The sequence below is a fragment of the Penicillium solitum genome (assembly GCF_028829755.1).
Source record: "Penicillium solitum strain IBT 25940 chromosome Unknown utg000004l_segment0_segment0, whole genome shotgun sequence".
Classification (NCBI taxonomy): Eukaryota; Fungi; Ascomycota; class Eurotiomycetes; order Eurotiales; family Aspergillaceae; genus Penicillium; species Penicillium solitum.
Window position 1 is genome coordinate 3,761,063 of NW_027072124.1, and position 18,370 is coordinate 3,779,432.

Sequence of the window (18,370 nt, forward strand, 5' to 3'; positions counted from 1 at the left end):
ACCAAAAGCGGACAAATATCAACAAGGGCTTGGCATTTGACGCTGTTTACCTTCTGTCTCTCTTTTTGTACCCCCATACTCAAGACTCAACATCCTCCCCAACACACACCCACTCATTTCCTGGTGTGTGATCTGTGGACTCGACTCGATATCATCTTCAAGTTCATTCCACCTGCACACCAGGATTGCTTTTCAATCCATCTGATCACGCAGTGGTCGCTGCCCCCTCCCAGCCTACATCATGGCTCGGTTGAACGACTATGCGGCTCCTGCCGAGTCTATTGATGCCTGTAAGTTCGCACAATCTACCACCGTATTAAAATATTCGAGCTAGTAGTTGACGTGGGGTCTCTTTGTTTCTATTTAGTGAAGCGACGATTTGTGCGACAAAACCGTGAGATCGCGAGGGTAAATTCCTTGCAATCTCTTCGTATTCGCAGCCTAGAGTCAGAAGTATCACATCTACTTTCGGAAAACGTGTCGCTTCGAAAACAGGTCATCAACCTTACACAGGAAACCGAAAGACTGGAAGCAGGGAAAATGCTGCATAATGGAATATACGACATCAAATCCAAGCTAGATGCCAAACTAGCCGAGTTGAGCAATCTGGCGGCAGATTTGGGCTCATTGCCTCGCAAGGTGGGCAAGCTTTGCGACGAACAGATCGATCGGCCAAAGCAGGCGGCAGAGTCGAGACCTAGGACAGAAGACATGATGGAAGGCGAAGATGGAAGGCTTCCTGCCATTATTGAGGACAAATATTATCCCCGACAGACTTTGGAGTAAGTACCTTGGAGGGTTTTGAGCCACTTCGAGTTGCTAACACCTTCTTTAGCCCCCAAGAGCTCGACAGCTTGGTCCACGACGATCACAGCATTCTAGATTCTCCGCCACAGTTCAGCTTTATGCCGGAGGAAGGAGATGCACCCATTGAGCATTCAAGTCCATCGCCAGAATCAACGTTCAGGGGCCAAATCAACGACGATATACCCGAAGAACCCGAGCCATTCCTTCTTCCAACTCTCGAGACCCGCAAGAAGAAAAAGAAGTCGAGTTCGATCATTGCGCCTGAAATTAGCCCCGCGCCAACAGATCGACAACCAAGTCCACCCATCGATACAACACAGCATACAACATCGGTTTCAACGAAGCGCAAATACATACCCGAAGACGATGACCGATTCACGTCCAATCTTAATGTTGATGATGATGAATTCCAATTCACCCGGCCCAGCCATAGCCCCAAAAAGAAAACGAACCTATTTGAAGATACACAGCGAGACCAGTCACCCACTAAAAGTCAGGTTGAAGTGACAAGAGGATCAAAAACCCCTGTCCTGTCTATGCGGAAGGTCCTAGAACCAAGTATGTGGTGCTGTCTTTTAGTTCTGCCCCCTGCAATGAGTATAGCTAACATCTGGAACAGAGAGTGCAAACTCCAATCTAGGCTCTCCTAAGAAGGCCCGCATGTCTTCGTACCAGGATTCTAAGCTTACGCAGAGGTCCACTAAGGGTGACGAGAATAACAACTCACCACAGAAAGTCAAGGATGTCGAGAAACTCAGTGGCAAGACTGCCAATCAAAAGCCGCGAGTGTCTAGAGTCGCCCCTTCAAACAAAGAAAAGCGCGCCAGTCGCCCTGCCCCTCCCCAGCTGGAAGAGCCAGCCCCACACCAGCCAGCACTGTCACCGCATCCGAATGCAATGAACACGGAAGAGTCTGCAATTCGGCCTTCCCGACGTCGTGGTACTGTGGTTAGCTATGCAGAGCCTAACCTACGGGACAAAATGCGCCGCCCTACCAAAGAAATGATCGACGCCGTTGCACTTGGATCGCGAAGATCCTCCAGTTTCCTGGCAGGTCGGGACAGTTTGGACGGTGCAGGGGAGGGCGCCCAACCCCATGGCACCCATCATCTTCCTGCTGATTTCACTCTTGCGGCGCAGAGTTCAGATCTGCCATCCGTGGATAGCTCAGAACAGCTGCTCGCAATGGTCTCCCGGAGGAAACGCAAGGTTTCGTCGGCCCCGAAGGACGACAGTGATGCGGGAAACTCAAGGTCTGGCCTCAAGAAAGATATTGAGGACAGTCTCGCAGATATCTCGGCCCAGGTATCACAAAAACCATTGAATTCGAAGCGTCAGACGCGACGTCATTCGTCAAACCCCCACAGTACAGCTGCAAGCATGGCACAATACGACATCGACCAGATTGAACCTCAATCACCAATCGGCTCTCCGGAAGATGAAGATTCATTTGGACCGGGACCAAACGGTTCTACAATGGACACCAGTGATGTCAGACGTGGCCAGCGCGTTGCTGCAAGAAGAAAAAGCATGATGGTATAATATCCGCTTTTGCTTCACCTATGTACAATCATTACAGACCGGGCCGGGCTGCAGTTATGTTTCAGATACCCCCTCACTGCGATTCCGATCTTTTCAATCCAAATTTCATTATCTTTCCATCTACATGTATTGAGTAGGCCAAGTAGCTCTCAATGACCATTTAATCGTCGCATCGCATCTAGCGTGCCGTAACAGGGTCTCATGTGCTTCCCCCCTAACACCTTGATCATGCCATTGTAAAAATTTCCTGCATGCCACCCACCGGATGGAGTGTTTCCCAGCGTCGTGCAAATGTTATACCGCATAGACATAGATCCGTCACATCCACAGGTCGGGATGACTCGTATTGCCATGCATCAGGCCCTAAACCAAAGCTTTGCTCAATTCCATCTTCCCTCTCATCGCCTTGCCACTCAGAAAAAAACCCCCTTAAAACCGAGATCAAGTACCCCGCGCATGATGTTGATTTTGATTCTGATTCCTCGATGACTTAGGCATCTTCTCATATGCATTCGGACTCGGCTTCCGGCGAGTGCGTTTCGGTTTAGATCTGTGATCTTCGGGACAACACCCTTGATCAGGGTGTGATGCGTGCTCGCTGTGGGCATCCCGTCCTCCGTTGTGTGAGTGTGTGTGGCGAGCCCGGTTGACTCTGGCAGTGCGACGGTCGTCTTCGCTTTCGCTGTCGCTCTCGGATGAGCTGGATGAGGATTCTTCTGAGCTACTTTCTCCCACTGGTCGGGCTTTGTGGTAGATGCAGCATACTGGTGACGGTTAGATTGTTGTTGGTTGCGGGGGAAGGAATTGGGGGGAGGGTAAATCGAATAGATAATATAAATAAAATAGATTCATACCTTTTGAGCTCTTTTTGCCCATGCCCTCGTTATCTACTACATCTTCACTCCATCTGATTCGCCGAGAAGACGATGTTGCTTCGCTGGTGTCTGTTGGTGTTTCCTCTGCGCGTAATCTGAGGGTTGGAAGGTGGGCTGTTGAGTCTTGGGAGGACTCTGTGGTGGTTTGGAATGAGTTTGAGCCCATTGGCTGGCGTGTTCGAGACATTGTGATGAAGGGTAGAGTGAGGTGAATTCGAGAATCAAAGAAAGAATCCTATAATCAGTCTGAAGGCGACTGACTACAAAGTACTTTTTTTCTGATGATGCAACTGATAAGGATTCACCGCCTTCCGATCTAGATGTAGTCGGCTTATGCCCTGGAGACGTCTGTTTTTGGCAGTCTATATCTTTCTTGGTCTTTTAGATGTCTTTGATCATGGTGTGGTTAGAAGATAGGTGAAAAATGTCTAAAAAGTACGGTCAGATTACTCTAAACTTACGGATTGTCCACTTCACATCTTTGAATTGGAGATATTTTTTGATCATTTGACGTTAAAAAGCTATCTATCAAACAAGCTCGTGCCTTGGATAGGCAAATTACACATAGGATAACATTGGTAAATCCGTTCCATGTAGAGAGCCGTGATGCACCAACCTCGAACCCGCGCCAGTGAATGGGCCTATCTCGCATGCCCAACCAAGGGGCGGGGAGTGGATAAAAAAAGAAAAGATAAAAGGATAAATTCACACACATCTTTCCAGAGCAAAGCCTCCTATGTTGCAGCAACACATGGCTTCCCATGATCTAGAGCTCGTAGAAGGACCAGCCATCAAGGCCGTCATTCTGGGAGGTCAACCTTGATTCTGGCTCATGTCCAGGGGAACCAGTAGAGGCAGCAACAAACTCGGTGCGTAGTTCTTGTTCCAGTCATAGCTCATCCTCCTGATCCATCTCCGATGGCTTCAACAGGCCTCCGACCTTCATGGCTCGGTCGCGCTCGGCGACCTGGGCATCGCGCACCGCTTGTTCCCGTTCTTCCGCATACAGCTCCGCGTTATCATCGGAGAACTCTTTCAGGGAAATCAAGAAATCACGAAGGTGAGTCTTGAATTTGTTTAGGTCATCCGTGTAGGCAAACAATCCAAGAACAAACTGCTTGATTTGTGCTCTGGTGGGAAAAGTTAGTACGGTCTTGCATGGTTTCAAATTGACACCGAGGGAACTTACTCTTGAAGATTACTGAATGCATTCTTGAGCAGGTTTGCGATGTGCTCCTGCAAGAAGTCCTTGTTTGAAGTCCCAGCCGGGGCTTGATCGGGGGAATAGATGGGCTCCTGGATTTTGCCAGATTCCACAAAGTAAAACATGCGTGACAAAAGCATGGCCTGGGATTTGAATCCTAAAAGATCATGTAAGTAAGTTTCCTGCTTCGTAACCAGGACAAAGGACATTACTTACCAGCCTTATGGTCACTATCCGTAAGGACAAAGAAGACGTCCTGAAGAATTGCAATGTAGAACTCGCGGAAGAAAATGCTCGAGGTTTGCGGGTCAGTTTCGGCCATGTTGTTCATCAGCTCAAGGCACATTGTAAGACCAGTGTTCTCCACCTCGCGATTGTCATGCTTCGATGCCCACATGCATGAATCGATAACAAACTTGAACTGCGCAGCATCGAGCTTCAGAAGTGCTTGGAAACAGTACAGGTTGACAGCTTGAAGCAGTTTGAAGAACTCGACACGGTGCTCAGGGTATTCATGGAAGTCCTTGTTGATCATCTCAAGAGTGCAGTTGAAAACACTGTCCATGATGGCTGGGATCTTATCCTCCATCAGATTCTAATTAACTCGTTAGCAAGGTACAAGTATGCGATGTGCCGGGCCATCAAATAAAGGGAATTCCCAGTCATCAAGCGAGACAATTAGGGAGAAGGAACATACGTGAAGCTTGTGGATGATCGTAGTCATGGCGTTCAAGACCTCAGCCTCACGTGCATCGGGGACGTTCCGGGCATAGTCAATCAGCACGGCCTCCATGAGCGGCGGTACCATGCTGGCATTGACCATCTCAAGGTCATCTGACTTGTCCACGTAGGTGTCGATGAGCTTCAAGATTTCTTTCTTGATCGTTCGAAGTCCCCGGACCTTGGGGGTTTTCGGGGCGATGGCTCCTGTTTGGGTGTCAGTCAAAAAGAACCCTTTTTTTTTTTTAAAAAAAAGGGGCATTCATCAACGGTGAATCGGATTACTTACCATCACTTGCAACAGCATCATTAATCAGCTGGCTGGCAGCACGGTACATATTCAACATGTCGTGATAGATCCGGCCAATCTGAGAATAAAAGTAGGTACCAATTGAGGAGCAAGCTGCAACATTAGTCTTCATGATGTTTCCGACAATCTTGATGGTGTTAGCATCTTGGAGAATGGCCGGGTTTTGGTTTGCCTCGGCGATAATCTGATCCCAGGCAGTGTTGGGGAGAGCCATCAGGTTCTCGGTCAAGCGGTCCTGGAGACCCTTTTGGCCTTGAGCAGAGATCATGTAACCACAGGCTTCGTAGAAAGTATGAATCTGCTGCGGGGAAAGGTCCATGGTAATCTTCCTCATGTTTCGGACAATTTCTTCAATAAAAGGTTCGCTTTCACCAGGTTGGAGTGCCACGAAGTGCCGTCTACACTTGTTGGCGATCTTGATGAAGGTATCGCAAGCCATGTCCTGGACACCTTCGTGTGTTTCGTGCATAAACTCGAAAAGCTTGTTGACGACCGTCTTCAGGAACTTCCAGTGAGCCTTCAAGAACCGGGGATATTGTCCCACAATGTACATGATGTTACTCGCCACCACGGCTTTGTTGTCCTTTCCACGCTTCTGCTCTGTGAGACCAAGAAGATCCTTGATTACGGTTACCAGGAAGCGCTTCTCGGTTTCCTCGTTCATGGCTCCAGAGATGGAACCGATAGCCCAGCACAGCGTGTTGCAGTTCACCCACGACCATTCGGTTCCATCAACCTGCTTAGCCAGTTTATCAATCATGATGGTCTCCGTATCGACCACATCCAGATGGGTCAGGTAGACCAAGCACTCGCGTATCGTCTTGTAAAGTTGGATAGTATCGCTTTCCTTGACGAACTCGCGCACAATTTCACCCTCATCGTTTTCAACAACCAAGACCTCTTCTGGGCGGACCATCTTCTCGATCATGACGGTGCGAAGGTTTGTTAACACAGTCTCGTACTTGTGCTTGCGCAAGGGGTAGTTTGCTAGGGTAGTGGGATTGGGCGCACCACCGTTCGCCAATCCACTAACGCTCATGGATACCAGCGGGTTGATGTCGGTAATTGGGAGCTGCTGCATCTCTTCGTAAAGTTCCTGCACGAGCCTTGTCCAGTAGTCCAAGCAAATCTTAAACACCTCCCGATCATCGATCTGACTGATTCGAATCAGATAGAAATGTGCGTGTGTGAGGTAATCTTGGTTAGGCAACTTTTCGATGAGCTAGAAAAGAAAGTAGAAAGTCAATAAAAAGCAAAACAAGGGTTGGAGAAAAGGAGGAGCATACATCCAGGTGAGCACTGAAAAAGCTCGAGAGGAACAATGCCAAGTTCGATACAAACTCTTGGTCTCTTCCATTACTCATGGCATATGTCTGCTTCAGGTCCAGAGACAGAGGAATGACATTGGAAACGGTGGTAAGGGTCTCGGTGAACATGTGCACCAATCGTTCGTCATAGTTGTAGGGAGTGCCAATTTGCAAGCCACCAATTTCAGTCAGACACTTCAAAGTCACATTTCGGAACTCGGGCTCTCCGAGGAATCGGGTGAGGAGAGTGTTGATAATCGGGGTTTCGAAAATGTAGCCCAACGGGATCCAGTTCAAAAATCGAAGGAGAGTTTCAAGGGTCGCTTTCACCAAACTGGGTTGGTTTGCAGTGTTGAGAACCTCAGAGCACAACTGGAAGATTGACGCAAATTCCGAGGTCATGGAGGTCTTCAAGTTCCGTGCTTTGGCCGAGGTCATTTGATCTTGCGAAAAATCGAAGACTTCCTCCGACAATAGACGGAGAATGGTCATGTTATTTTCACAGATCGAAAGGCTGGCATGGCAAGAAGAAATGATCTCGTTGATGAAGGTGGGCCAGTTGTGCGGCCATTCTTGCTTGAGAATGGAGACGAGAACGAGATTGAGCTTGTTCAATAGAGGGCGCTCCGCTTGGATCTTCTCTTCGGATTCGGAATTCTCGAGGATAAATCTGACAATAAAATTGCGGATACCTATGAAGAATAATCTTAGTATAGGGCGGGAGACAAAACTACGAGGTGATTGTAGTTCTTACCCTGGCATTGGTCTCTTGGTAGGACCTTCCACCGTGTCATAATCACATTGTCCAAGACTTGGAGAGCAATGTCTATTAAGGTCAGCAAGTCTTTTTTTTACCCAGGCATTTGAAGGCATTGGGGTTGAGGGAGGGTTTGCCAAAGACTCAAAACACACATTTGGTTTGAAGGTATGAGGCCTCTTGAAGGATATTTCCCACGGTGACCCAGGCATCGGGATTTTGTTTGAACTGAAGAGCACATGGGTGATTAGCTTTCAATTCATATGAGGTTGCAAAGATGGACTGCGCGCTTACCTCGGTCAAAGTCTGCTGTGCTTGGTTTTGCTAGACGCGGTTATGAATGTTAGTGTTATTGTTTCCCGAGCTTCACGGAGAGGAGATAGAGAGAATCCATGAATTCTGTAATCCGAGTGTAGAGTAGATGGCTTCAAACTTACCACGGCACCTTTGCCTTCAAACAAAGCTCGGACCGTGTTGTCCAGCTCTTGTACCGAAATCGACATCCCGGCGCAGGCTGGCGATGTCGCCTCTGATGACGGAATGGGGGTTTGAGACACGAGAGTCAAGAGTGAATGTTGATGGGAACCGCCTTGGTAGGATATGGGGTTGCCAGGGCGGCTGCAGGGCAGTATCAAATAATGGAGGGGGAATAAGAAGCAAGTGTGATCGGTGGGGTAGAGATCCTTTAGAGGGGTTGGGGGGTCAGCACGATGTCAGGACGAGAAATGATTGGATGGGGGGGAATAAGGAGGAGGTGAGTCCAGGTCAAGGCTTACCAGACTCTGAAGGCAGTAAAAAAAAGCACGAGATTGGGGGTCAAAAAAAGGAAGCTATCGCAGACTCTGGCGGTGAGAGCGCGTTGGATTGTTTGAACTTGGATCTCTTGGGGTCTCGTCGAGGTCTTAGTCAGCACAAGCTCTTACCTGCCCAGGGCGGCTGGGCTGTATGTATTACATATGTACCTAGGTAATGTAATGTCCACTGCATTTATATCCCATTGGATATTATCATTATACATTTTATATTTTACATTATTTATGATAGGTGCTATTATGGAGGAAAAGTGATAGTGATAGTGATGGAATTCTGAGAGTTGGGCTGAATCAGGTGCCCACAGTTTATAGACATAATAATATAAGAATATAATATTTACATCTACGGAGTAGGTATGTATAAGAAGATAGATATCATCCAAAAGTACTCCGTACATCCGTGTACTCTGGAGTTGGATGTATTTGATTAAAACAAAGGAAAAGTCGTCTAAACTCACTCAAAGCGCCCATGAGGGCATCCGTGCTCAGCCGACTCCTCTAGTGATTTTAGTTCCTTGGTCCTAGCGCCGCGGCACGCTGCAGTCATCAAATAATTCCCGAGATGGGCGCCAGATCCATGAAAAACTTCAGACTTGAGAAGAATTTAGGACAAAGAGGAACAAAAATAATATTCCAAAGGAGAATTTAAATAGCAATATATTATAAGATAGTTTCCAAGAATAATAATAAAAGTCGAAATACTCTTTAAGCGCATAACCGCCCTTATGCGCGGGACCACCGCGTACACGGGCGCCAATGGCGAATGTGGGCAAAAAGGAAATTGGAGAGGGGAAAAAAGAGGAAGGGAACGCGCGCAGACAAGTCCAAAGCGGATGGGCCATGTCTCAGACCCGCGCCTCACTAGAACACGGCTGATCGCTTCTCCGATTGGACGCTGCCTGTGACGCCGTCATTGCCGATCGCGCGTCAACTTCCCCTTTCCCTCTTTTTTTGGTTTTTCTTTCTTTAGGAGATTACATCCATCTCTTTTTATTTTATTTTAATTATTAATTATTATTTTGTACTTTTCATAAAATAGAGAGCAAGACAGAGAGGGAGAGAGAGAGAGAGAGAGAGGGTCCTAGCTCGGTGTTTTCCTTCTCTTTTATTAGTCTCTGTTCCCCCCTCCCTCTTCTCCCCCATTTTCCGTCTCTTCCCTTCTCCTTCGGCTTTCTCTCTCTCTCCCTCTCTTCTTTATATTTGAATCTTTTACTATTTCTTTTGCATCTATATTCTCTTTTTTTTTTTAATCCTTTTTTTTTTTCTATTTTTTAAAAAAAAAAACCACCACCTCGTTGATTGTCTTTTTTAACACATATCTTTGTATACTATCTGATAATCTCCCGATCTTCTCGCCCCACCTGACTTAACTCGCAATTCCACGCAAGCATCCCCCCCCCCAACAAAGGGTTGACTAAGATATTGGAAGTACTTAGGTATTTCCGGGACTTTGAAAGCTTTTCTTCTTTTCTCTTCGAAATTCATATTTGGGGGCTATTTCTGGGCAATTGAGTTCCAACATTTGCCTAGACCCATATACTTGAATAGTCTCTTACACCTCTCGGTGTAACCTCAGCCCTATTCTTCGTGTTCTCTGGTTCCTTTTACTTGTTTCTTGGCTTCCTATCATGACGGCTCTGGCTGCTGCAACGGTCATGAATGGCAGTCATGACTCTGGGGCCGAAACGGGGACGGAGCACAGCCCATCCCGATTCACTGCAGTCAATGGCAGAGAATCCGTGATCCCCGGGAATGGAAATGGGAATGGGAATAGCCATGGGCCAACGCCCAGTTCTATCCCTAATGGAGAACGTGCACCGACCCAGGAAAAGACCAATCTAGATCCCGGTCATCGAGATGATCGGGATGAGCCTGCCAATGATCAAGAGAAGTGGTCACAAAGATCCTCGCCCAGCTCTCACAACAAGAACAAGAGAAAGAGATCAGACTCCCGAGAACGAGATTCCACGAACGCCTCCAGGAGCCCGGCAAACCGACCTGTCGAGAGTAACCAACCCAATCCGAATGGCAACATGCCAGGATCGGTCTCGGAGGTGGAGCGTGGCAATCATTCTGCAACACCGTCTCATCGGTCCGAGGGCAATGATGCGGGCCAGACCTCCGCCAATAGTCCTTGGTCAGAATATGATTCTCAGCTGATCACCCAGGCACAACGGGCCCAGCAAATTGATCCATCGGATGCCCACCTAGCGGACGCTCTTCAACGGGAGACAGGTCAAGAAAGGTCCACGACAAATCGCTCGACCCCCGGTGGTCAACAACCATCCTCTCCTAGTTATACGCCAGATCGACATGGAGCAATGCAGGTGGCTCCAAAGAGAAAGCGGGTATTTAGTAACCGAACGAAGACAGGCTGTATGACCTGTCGCCGCAGAAAAAAGAAATGCGACGAGCAACATCCGGCGTGTAAGTCCACTCCTAATCGCTCTAGCTCCTTCCTTTATAAATTATTCCCCGTCCAAATTCAACCGAAGGAGCGACATTAATGATGCATTGTAGGCAACAACTGTATTCGTGGGGGCTTCCTATGTGAAGGGTATTCGTCCCGAAGCACCTGGCAAAAGCCATCTAGTACAAAAGCTCCGATCCCTTTGCAATCCAAAGAAGGCTATTCAGACATCAATGGCTCGTATATGCAAGAAACACCTCGACACCAAGACCGGCCTAGCCTAGTGGAGCATGTCGACGCGACAAAAATCAGGCCCTTGGTGGTGGAGGAGAATGATCGACCCGTGCAACAATATAACACCAGCCCAACAGTTGCACCATCCAACCATGCGTGGTCAAAACAAGCTTGGCCAGGTGCCGGCCCGGGACCCGGGACCAATACCAGCCATCCCCCTTATCCGTCCGAACCCATGGCGAAAGTCGTTGATTATCGGGAAGTCCCACCCATCCATGAGCTGTCGCGGGAAGGACGTCCCAAACCTGACTATCCGGTCATATCTTCACTTCGAGACCTCAGTCATCCATCTCATCCTAAATCCAACATGCCCTTGTTCCAAAATGGCCCCGAGCAACGAACACTACCCGCGGCGGCTGTGGATACCCATAGTCCCCAGGCGCAGGCTCGGATGGCACTTAGTATCGAACATCAGCTCTCTGGCCGTACCATATCGAGTGACGAGACCGAAAAGGAAAAAATGCTTAGAGGCAAACTCTACCGACCATTTGACGTCCACCTTGTGGAAGAAAGAGATCGTTGCCGAGGCGCACTATGGAAATTTAACAACGCCTGCAATCCGCTCAATGGCATCAGTTCGAAAGAGCAAAACCGCCTCCTGAAGGAGATCATCGTGCCCCCGGCATCTTCCATTGTCAACTCACCAGCTGGAACCGGCGTGACTCGCTCTGCCGGATCCATCGGTCAAGGCGCGGTCGTCGAGGCTCCTTTTAGTTGCCATTACGGTTATAATATTCACCTCGGGGAAGACGTCATGATCTCGGAGAATTGCCTGTTTGTGGATGACTGTGTCATCCGCATCGGTGCTCATACCTGGATAGGCCCCAACGTCAAAATAATTAGTTCAACCGCTCATCCCAACATGCAAGAGCGCAAAGGCTCGCAAAGTCGGTATCAAGGTCGGCAAGTCATCATTGAAGAAGATTGTTATGTGGGTGCGGGGTGCATCATCTACCCAGGCGTTCGCCTTGCCCGTGGCGTTTATGTGGCCCCAGGAGAGATTGTCAACACGAACATTGCAGGTTACATGTTCCAGGGGTCGAAACCTAGCTTTGCTATGTGAACGAAATGACGTGTAGTGATTCTTGTACTTGGAAATGCCGAATGACCTTCTGCTACGGTGTTGGGTCTACCAACGCCTCTACCAACGCCTATAGATTGGGAGAGCAAAGTGATGACCTCCCCCAGAAATTTCTTCCTCTGGTTTCATTTGAGTTTAATTTTTTTTACCGATTTCGTTTTGTTCTTGATTTTGATATCCACTGTCGCTGACGAATGGTTTTTCTTTACATTTGTATGTTATTAGCGTTTTATGCGGCGAACCGGATGTCATCTTGCAGTCTATACACAGTGCCTCTGCATCATTTACCTCAATTCAAACTCGATTCTGCTACAAAGTTTTATACTTGTTAATTGTAGAAAGCAAAGGTCTGATACACTATCGGTTGGATAGAGAAAAAAGAAAAGAAGAAATTAATAGCATTGTAATAAGGGGTAATCGTTAACAACCGAGAAAATGGAAACATCATGTCACATAAAAGGGGAATCTATCCAGTTTCCAGTAGCATTTTATGTTCAATACATCAGACCCATGATAGAAGTCAGATGTAGAAATGCAGTCATGGTAATCACACGGAAGATGAGAGGCCCGAAAATCGCACTTTTGGAGTGGAGAAAGTGTAAGCGGAGAAAAATGGCGAGCTGAGTGAACGACTAAAGCCAATCGAGGAATTCAGGGACGAAATAGCTGATCACAATCCCAGCGCCTGCTCTCAATATGCCTTCGGTGCTTTCGAAGGCCATATCCTTGAGATTGAAGACACCGGCCTTAGCAGCGGCGTGGATCATTGCAAATTCACCGCTGACCTGGTAGGCGGCTACTGGAAGATCTGGTGCCAAATCTTTGGCATCCCGAATGATGTCAAGGTAGCTGCTGGCAGGCTTCACCATGATAATATCTGCACCTTCGGCCATGTCTCTCTGTATCGCACGTCGGGCAAGACCGCGGCCGCCTGGGGGAAGCTGGTAGCACCGACGATCGCCGAATGAGGGACAGGAGCCAGCCGCATCACGGAACGGTCCATATAAGCAGCCGCTGAATTTGGCACTGTAAGACATTAAAAGGACACGGTGTGCCACACCGGCTTCAATCAACTTGAGCTTGATAGCCCGGATTCTTCCATCGTTCATGTCTGATGGGGCCACGCAGTGAGCCCCAGCTGCCGCGTAGGCAATAGCTACATCAGAGATCCGATCAACGGATTGCGCATTGTCGAGGGATCCGTCTTCTCGCAAGATACCACAGTGGCCGTGCGACGTATACTCGCAGAGGCATACATCGGTTGTGATATAGAGTTGAGGGAAACGAGATCGGAGAAGACGGATAGCTTGAATCACAGGACCATCGGGGTCATCTGCGGCAGTTCCCAATGCATCTTTGGCGGATGGCTGAAGCGGAACACCAAATAGCATTACCGAGCGTAGCCCCTTCCGAACAAGGGGGGCGAGAAAGGGAACCAGGCGATTGATTCCACGGCGGTGTTGATTGGGCAACGAAGGAATTAATGTCTCCTCGTCAGGATTGTCTGTGATGAACAACGGATAGATGAGCATATCCTATAGAGACAGCGTGTTAGCGATTGAGTTGCCAGTGTCATTATGTGTCTCATAACAGTAAGGGCGGACCTTTGTCAATTGCCTGTCGGCCTGCCATGCTCTAGTTAGGGGATGGCTGTATCCAGAATGTAACTGGCTGGAAACTTCGCCAGCAATGCTGACACTTGTGGCTGCGGTGCTGGTATACGACCGAGCGGTCGCGTGAGACCGGTGAGATCGGGCGTGAGAGATTTGCGAGCTGCCATCATCCACACGAGCATCGCGAAATGCAATGTCGGAGACCAAATTTGAGAAAGACATGTTTGGGGTAGGGAAAGGGAGAGGGAGAGATGGAGATAAGTACAAGGAACAACCTTGGGAAGATCCAAAGGTGGGATTTAAAGGGAATTAGGAGGCCGAGGATAAGGTGAATAAGGTGAATGTCAGTCACTCTGATTGGTTGACTAAGCCTTTCACATCCCGCACTTTGCCACACCGAGTCTGCCGGATATCCGTCCCGAGGAAGAGAGATTCGATCGAAATGTTCAGGTGAAAGGGTATGTACAACATAATGTATTATTTTATTCCAAAGGGTATATAGCACCAAAATAGCCGCTTATGCGGCTTTGGTGATAATAGGGGGGGTTTTTTTTTGGTCATTTTCAAAATCTCTACAGATGTCTTTTTAGATACTTCCTTTTATACATATTTCCCTCTTGGTGTTGTAACCAGGAGGATAAGAATAACTAGCCGTAAAATATAGAACACAAGCGAAACAGGCGACTTTTCTCATGTATACAATACATACAATATGCATTGTAATAGAACTATCAACTTTGGACTTTGCCCAGATGCCCAGGTGGAAATGGATGATTTGTAAAAAACAAAATGACTAATCATGCATGTGATGGATCAGTCCAGCCCTAGAGATACATCCAGGACTGTCACTTCCACATCAACATGCCCAGCCAACTCCACCCACTCTGATATCTAGCCAATTCATACAATTCCTTCCATGCTTCCACATTCGGTTGTGTTTCCACTGTAAATCCATACTTTTGAATTTCTTCTTGATCCCAATCCCTCGATTGCTCAATATAATCCCCCTTTGTACCCTCCAACTCACATGTCCGTTTAGCCCCAGCATCTCGAAGGGTCCGGATGACCTCTGGAAATGACCTGTACGACTCAGCCGCACGTGCTGGCGGACCTTGGGTTTCATCGTAGACGAGGTTCTGCTCCAGCGCTTTGGTGCGTGCTCCACCAGGTTTGTATGATGCCAATCTCCGCATATGTGCACGGCGGCCGAGCTCGGCGGAGTGGAGAGCTCGATCTAGTGGGGTCCATGGTGGAGACTTCGAAGTGTTGGGTTTATTGATGGAACTGGCGAGACCGAGAGAGAGGAGGAGGTTTAACGTGAGCGGTTTTCCGCTCTCTGCGGCGGCGAAGAGGGGTTCATTGCTGTTAGGGTTGTAGAGGTAGTAGTTTGTGTAGGCCCTTTGGATATCAGGGCTGAGATGGAGGAGAAAGTGCTGGATGAGGTCGTGACTGTCTTGGTCAGTCAGAACAAGGTTGTAAGTAATTGAATAGAAAATGTCTCGCCCTCGGTAGCTGAGAACGAGGGGATCGGCCCCGTTCCCGAGCAAGAAGCGGCCGCGTCGTGCAGGATCGAGGTTTGTTTCCAGAGCTATAGATAGTGGTGAATCACCGCGTCGGGTCTTTGCATTGATGTCTGCTGGACGGGGGTGACCGAGGAAAATCTTGCATGCAGACTCGAATTCGTCCTCTGGGTGGTATATGGTTGTCAACTCATGGAGTGGAGTAGCTTCTTCGAACCGGTTGCAGATGTCAAGATTCGGCATGGCCTTCACTATCTTTTTTAATGTCGGTAGGTATGAATCGGGATAATCCAGACGTGGTCCAACGATAGATGCCCATGAATGCAGGACTGTATCTCCCGTGGTCAGGATTGATTCCCCCAAATCAGCTCCCGCATCCAACAATGCACATATCATACCCCCATCCCAGCATCCTCGATCGGCTGCCGCTGCAATGGGGGTCAAACAAGGTTTTCCCTTATCCTTAGCGTTGATGTCTGCACCAGCCTCGACCAATATATTGACTAAATCCGCGATCTGCGCCAAATGGTGCTCCCAAGTCCCATGCCGGATCCAATAATGCCAGTGATGACTCAGGTATCCATGACGGTCAGGAAAATACTTGGTGATTCCATGCAAGTTATTTCGTCCCATCGAGTCCAATAAAGCGCCGTCCGCACCATGAGATATCAGATATTTGGCTATCATAGGTTCCCCAAAGTACGCTGCCAATGAAAGCGGAGTGGTAGACGGATCTGAGCCATGATAGACTGCGTTGACATTGGCCCCAAGGGAAATGAGAGCGTCGACGGCTGTCATGTTGCGGAAGAAACATGCCCAGTGAAGAGGTGACCCATGTGGAAGTTCGAACGGACTGACCTGTTAGCTTGATGTTGACACGGAGAAGAAAAGCATACTAATGAAGTATCTGGATCTTTTCTGAAAATCCACTGTTGTGCTCCTTGACGGGCTCCATCACTGCATTGACATCTGCTCCTCTTTCAACCATCCGTTTTGCGATTTGCCGGATCGAACCCTCGGGGATCATAAACAGCCAATGTAGAGGAGTGATCTTCTGCTGAGTTCTGCAGGATGAATTCGCACCATGGTCAAGCAGGACCTCAATCACTTTCGTATGTCCCGCTTGAAACGCCTTGTACAATGGCGTCTCGGCATTCTCATTCTCCACGTCCACTGCTATCTTTGCATCATCCATTAGACCCTGCAACGCACCAATATCAGCCCCAAATGCTGCAGCAGCATGCAATATCGTATTCTGTTTACGATCAACAACATTCCCGTTCTTCATCTTCCACTCCAGCGCTTTTTCCCTGTCGATTGCCATCTTAACATCACTTTTCCCCAGGAAGGGGTCTGAGCAAAAACCCCCCTGACTTCTAAACCGGTCCTTGGCCTCTTCCACTCTCTTCTCCAGTCTACCAGGCTTTGCAAAAAGATACCCCTCAGAGACAGCCTGTAGCGTCCACTCTTCCAACATTTCGTTGCTGAACTCTGGCTTTTGACCATGCGCCTCCATAATCTGCGCATATACAGCCCTAGCCGGGGAGTATCCCGCCCTCGCCGAGTCACTCAAATACGCTAACATTCGATCGAGGTACATGGGCTTCTCGCCAGTAATTGTTTGCGCTATCCCGAAAAGCACATCTCCCGCAAATGGAGCTCCATTTCCTCCCTTGCTGAGCGCGTGTTGCTCCTCCAGTTCTGTTCGAATACTCTGATCGAGGCGGTACCAGAAGAGCGGGCCTTTGTTGTATATTGGATCAATGATTCCTACATGAGTGTTTGTGGAGTTGGGTTGGATGGAGGAAAACCTGAGGTTAGCCATTAGCTATTGATTGACGTTAATAAAGGAATGAGTGGTTGAGATACCAGTAAGCGTATGTCGGGGAGTCGATTTTCAGCAAAGTTGCACTTGGGAGTGGTCGGTCTCTGGGATCCTCGGACAGTAGTTTCAAGGCTGCCTTGCGCAGCTCGATGCGCATAAGAGAAGGTATATCTTCTTGGTTGAACAACTTGGAAATCTGATCTGTGACCCTGTCAGGTTTCGTATCCAGAATGAGAATCTGACCAGCAGTAAAGATAGACACGAGAACCATGCCGAAGCTATACGCATCAAACTTGAACATTAATTCCGGCGAAAAGTCCCCAAACCTCGAGACATCCCCATTCACCACCTCAGGTGCCAACCAAGCCGGGGTTCCTCGGTAATCACTCAATGTAAATCTCCCCTCGGATGTCTCCAAATCAACGCAAACCCCGAAATCACTCAACTTGGCTTGGAAGGGCATGTTCTCACTCGGGCCGGCAAAAACAAGCACATTATCCGGCTTAACATCCCCATGTACGATTTTGAGGTTATGTAGCGCTTCCAGCCCATTCGCTACACCTAGCGCAAGCTGATACATCACCCCCACCTCTCTCTTCTCGGCACCTAGAAAGTCCCCCAAAGTCATCATTGCCTCCTCCATAAACAATACAGGCACCGCCATATCCGCATAGGGGAAATCGAACCCCCATGCCACGAGACTGGTGATGTTTGGATGCGCACGGAGAACGGGGTTGCAGAGCGATAGTACCTCTAGCACCAATGTCCTTAACTGTAAGCGATAGTCTATGCTCGCCGAGAAGCGCTGTTCCACCTTATTTGAGAGTGGAACATTAACCCGTTTGACGACCTCTTTTTCAAAGATTGGGCCCTTGAATACAGTAAATTGGGCACCGGAGCCGATCTTAATGGCTCGGGTGGAGAGATTGGCCGGTCTGATGAGACGAGGGCCATGGATACCAGTTTGGGATAGGATGGTGGTGAATTGCGAAAGGGTGCTGAGAACTGGAGCAGAACCATTCGAGTGGCCGTTATGGCTGACTCTAAAGGGTCAAGGTCAACCCATGAGGAATCAGAGGACAGGTTGAGACTGTTGAGGTCAAATTCTTCAATGTCGCTAGAATTGGACCAGGTTTGAAGGGAAGGAGATAGATTGTCTCCATCTATTGAATAGTAATTATCATCCAGGGAGTTGAGAATATCATCATAGTCTGTCATTTTGTTGGAAATGGAGAAAAGAGGTAAATGAGGGAAAGGAAAGTAAAGTGATGGAAGAATCATAAAAGCCCAGAA

At 48.4% G+C, this 18,370-nt stretch overlaps 6 protein-coding genes across 6 annotated transcripts; 2 read left to right on the top strand and 4 right to left on the bottom strand.

Moving 5' to 3' along the window:
- Positions 1–241: 241 nt before the first annotated feature.
- On the top strand, positions 242–2,349 carry N7455_007459 (shugoshin family protein; the record flags this gene model as incomplete). Its single annotated transcript, XM_040956105.2, has 4 exons — positions 242–290; positions 368–782; positions 836–1,365; positions 1,427–2,349. 4 exons carry the CDS (start codon positions 242–244, stop codon positions 2,347–2,349), a joined length of 1,917 nt encoding a protein of 638 aa, XP_040813500.2.
- Positions 2,350–2,790: 441 nt separating this feature from the next.
- Positions 2,791–3,411, bottom strand: N7455_007460 (PPP1R11/YPI1 family protein; the record flags this gene model as incomplete). Its single annotated transcript, XM_040956051.2, has 2 exons — positions 2,791–3,113; positions 3,204–3,411. 2 exons carry the CDS (start codon positions 3,409–3,411, stop codon positions 2,791–2,793), a joined length of 531 nt encoding a protein of 176 aa, XP_040813451.2.
- A 348-nt stretch (positions 3,412–3,759) lies between these two features.
- N7455_007461 (exportin CRM1) lies at positions 3,760–8,368 on the bottom strand. The gene is made up of 11 exons (XM_040955960.2): positions 8,299–8,368; positions 7,960–8,205; positions 7,817–7,846; positions 7,678–7,750; positions 7,520–7,591; positions 6,745–7,457; positions 5,438–6,680; positions 5,126–5,355; positions 4,645–5,023; positions 4,414–4,585; positions 3,760–4,354 (listed from the first exon to the last, which is right to left on the bottom strand). The coding sequence occupies exons 2-11, from the start codon at positions 8,023–8,025 to the stop codon at positions 4,114–4,116; spliced, it is 3,219 nt and encodes a 1,072-aa protein (XP_040813537.1). The 5' UTR covers positions 8,026–8,205; positions 8,299–8,368; the 3' UTR covers positions 3,760–4,113.
- A 1,594-nt stretch (positions 8,369–9,962) lies between these two features.
- On the top strand, positions 9,963–12,101 carry N7455_007462 (uncharacterized protein; the record flags this gene model as incomplete). Its single annotated transcript, XM_040956049.2, has 2 exons — positions 9,963–10,761; positions 10,855–12,101. 2 exons carry the CDS (start codon positions 9,963–9,965, stop codon positions 12,099–12,101), a joined length of 2,046 nt encoding a protein of 681 aa, XP_040813599.2.
- A 650-nt stretch (positions 12,102–12,751) lies between these two features.
- Positions 12,752–13,954, bottom strand: N7455_007463 (porphobilinogen synthase HEM2; the record flags this gene model as incomplete). Its single annotated transcript, XM_040956093.2, has 2 exons — positions 12,752–13,654; positions 13,724–13,954. 2 exons carry the CDS (start codon positions 13,952–13,954, stop codon positions 12,752–12,754), a joined length of 1,134 nt encoding a protein of 377 aa, XP_040813499.1.
- A 623-nt stretch (positions 13,955–14,577) lies between these two features.
- On the bottom strand, positions 14,578–18,295 carry N7455_007464 (uncharacterized protein; the record flags this gene model as incomplete). Its single annotated transcript, XM_065605629.1, has 4 exons — positions 14,578–16,105; positions 16,149–17,063; positions 17,122–18,075; positions 18,120–18,295. 4 exons carry the CDS (start codon positions 18,293–18,295, stop codon positions 14,578–14,580), a joined length of 3,573 nt encoding a protein of 1,190 aa, XP_065461483.1.
- Positions 18,296–18,370: the final 75 nt, after the last annotated feature.

Excerpts from the sequence above, each read along its gene's own strand:
- N7455_007461 (XM_040955960.2), bottom strand. The coding sequence starts at position 8,025 with ATGTCGATTTCGGTACAAGAGCTGGACAACACGGTCCGAGCTTTGTTT. Across the intron at positions 7,847-7,959 it reads TTGAAGGCAAAGGTGCCGTG|CAAAACCAAGCACAGCAGAC; the intron begins GTAAGTTTGAAG and ends AACCGCGTCTAG. Across the intron at positions 7,458-7,519 it reads ACCAAGAGACCAATGCCAGG|GTATCCGCAATTTTATTGTC; the intron begins GTAAGAACTACA and ends TATTCTTCATAG.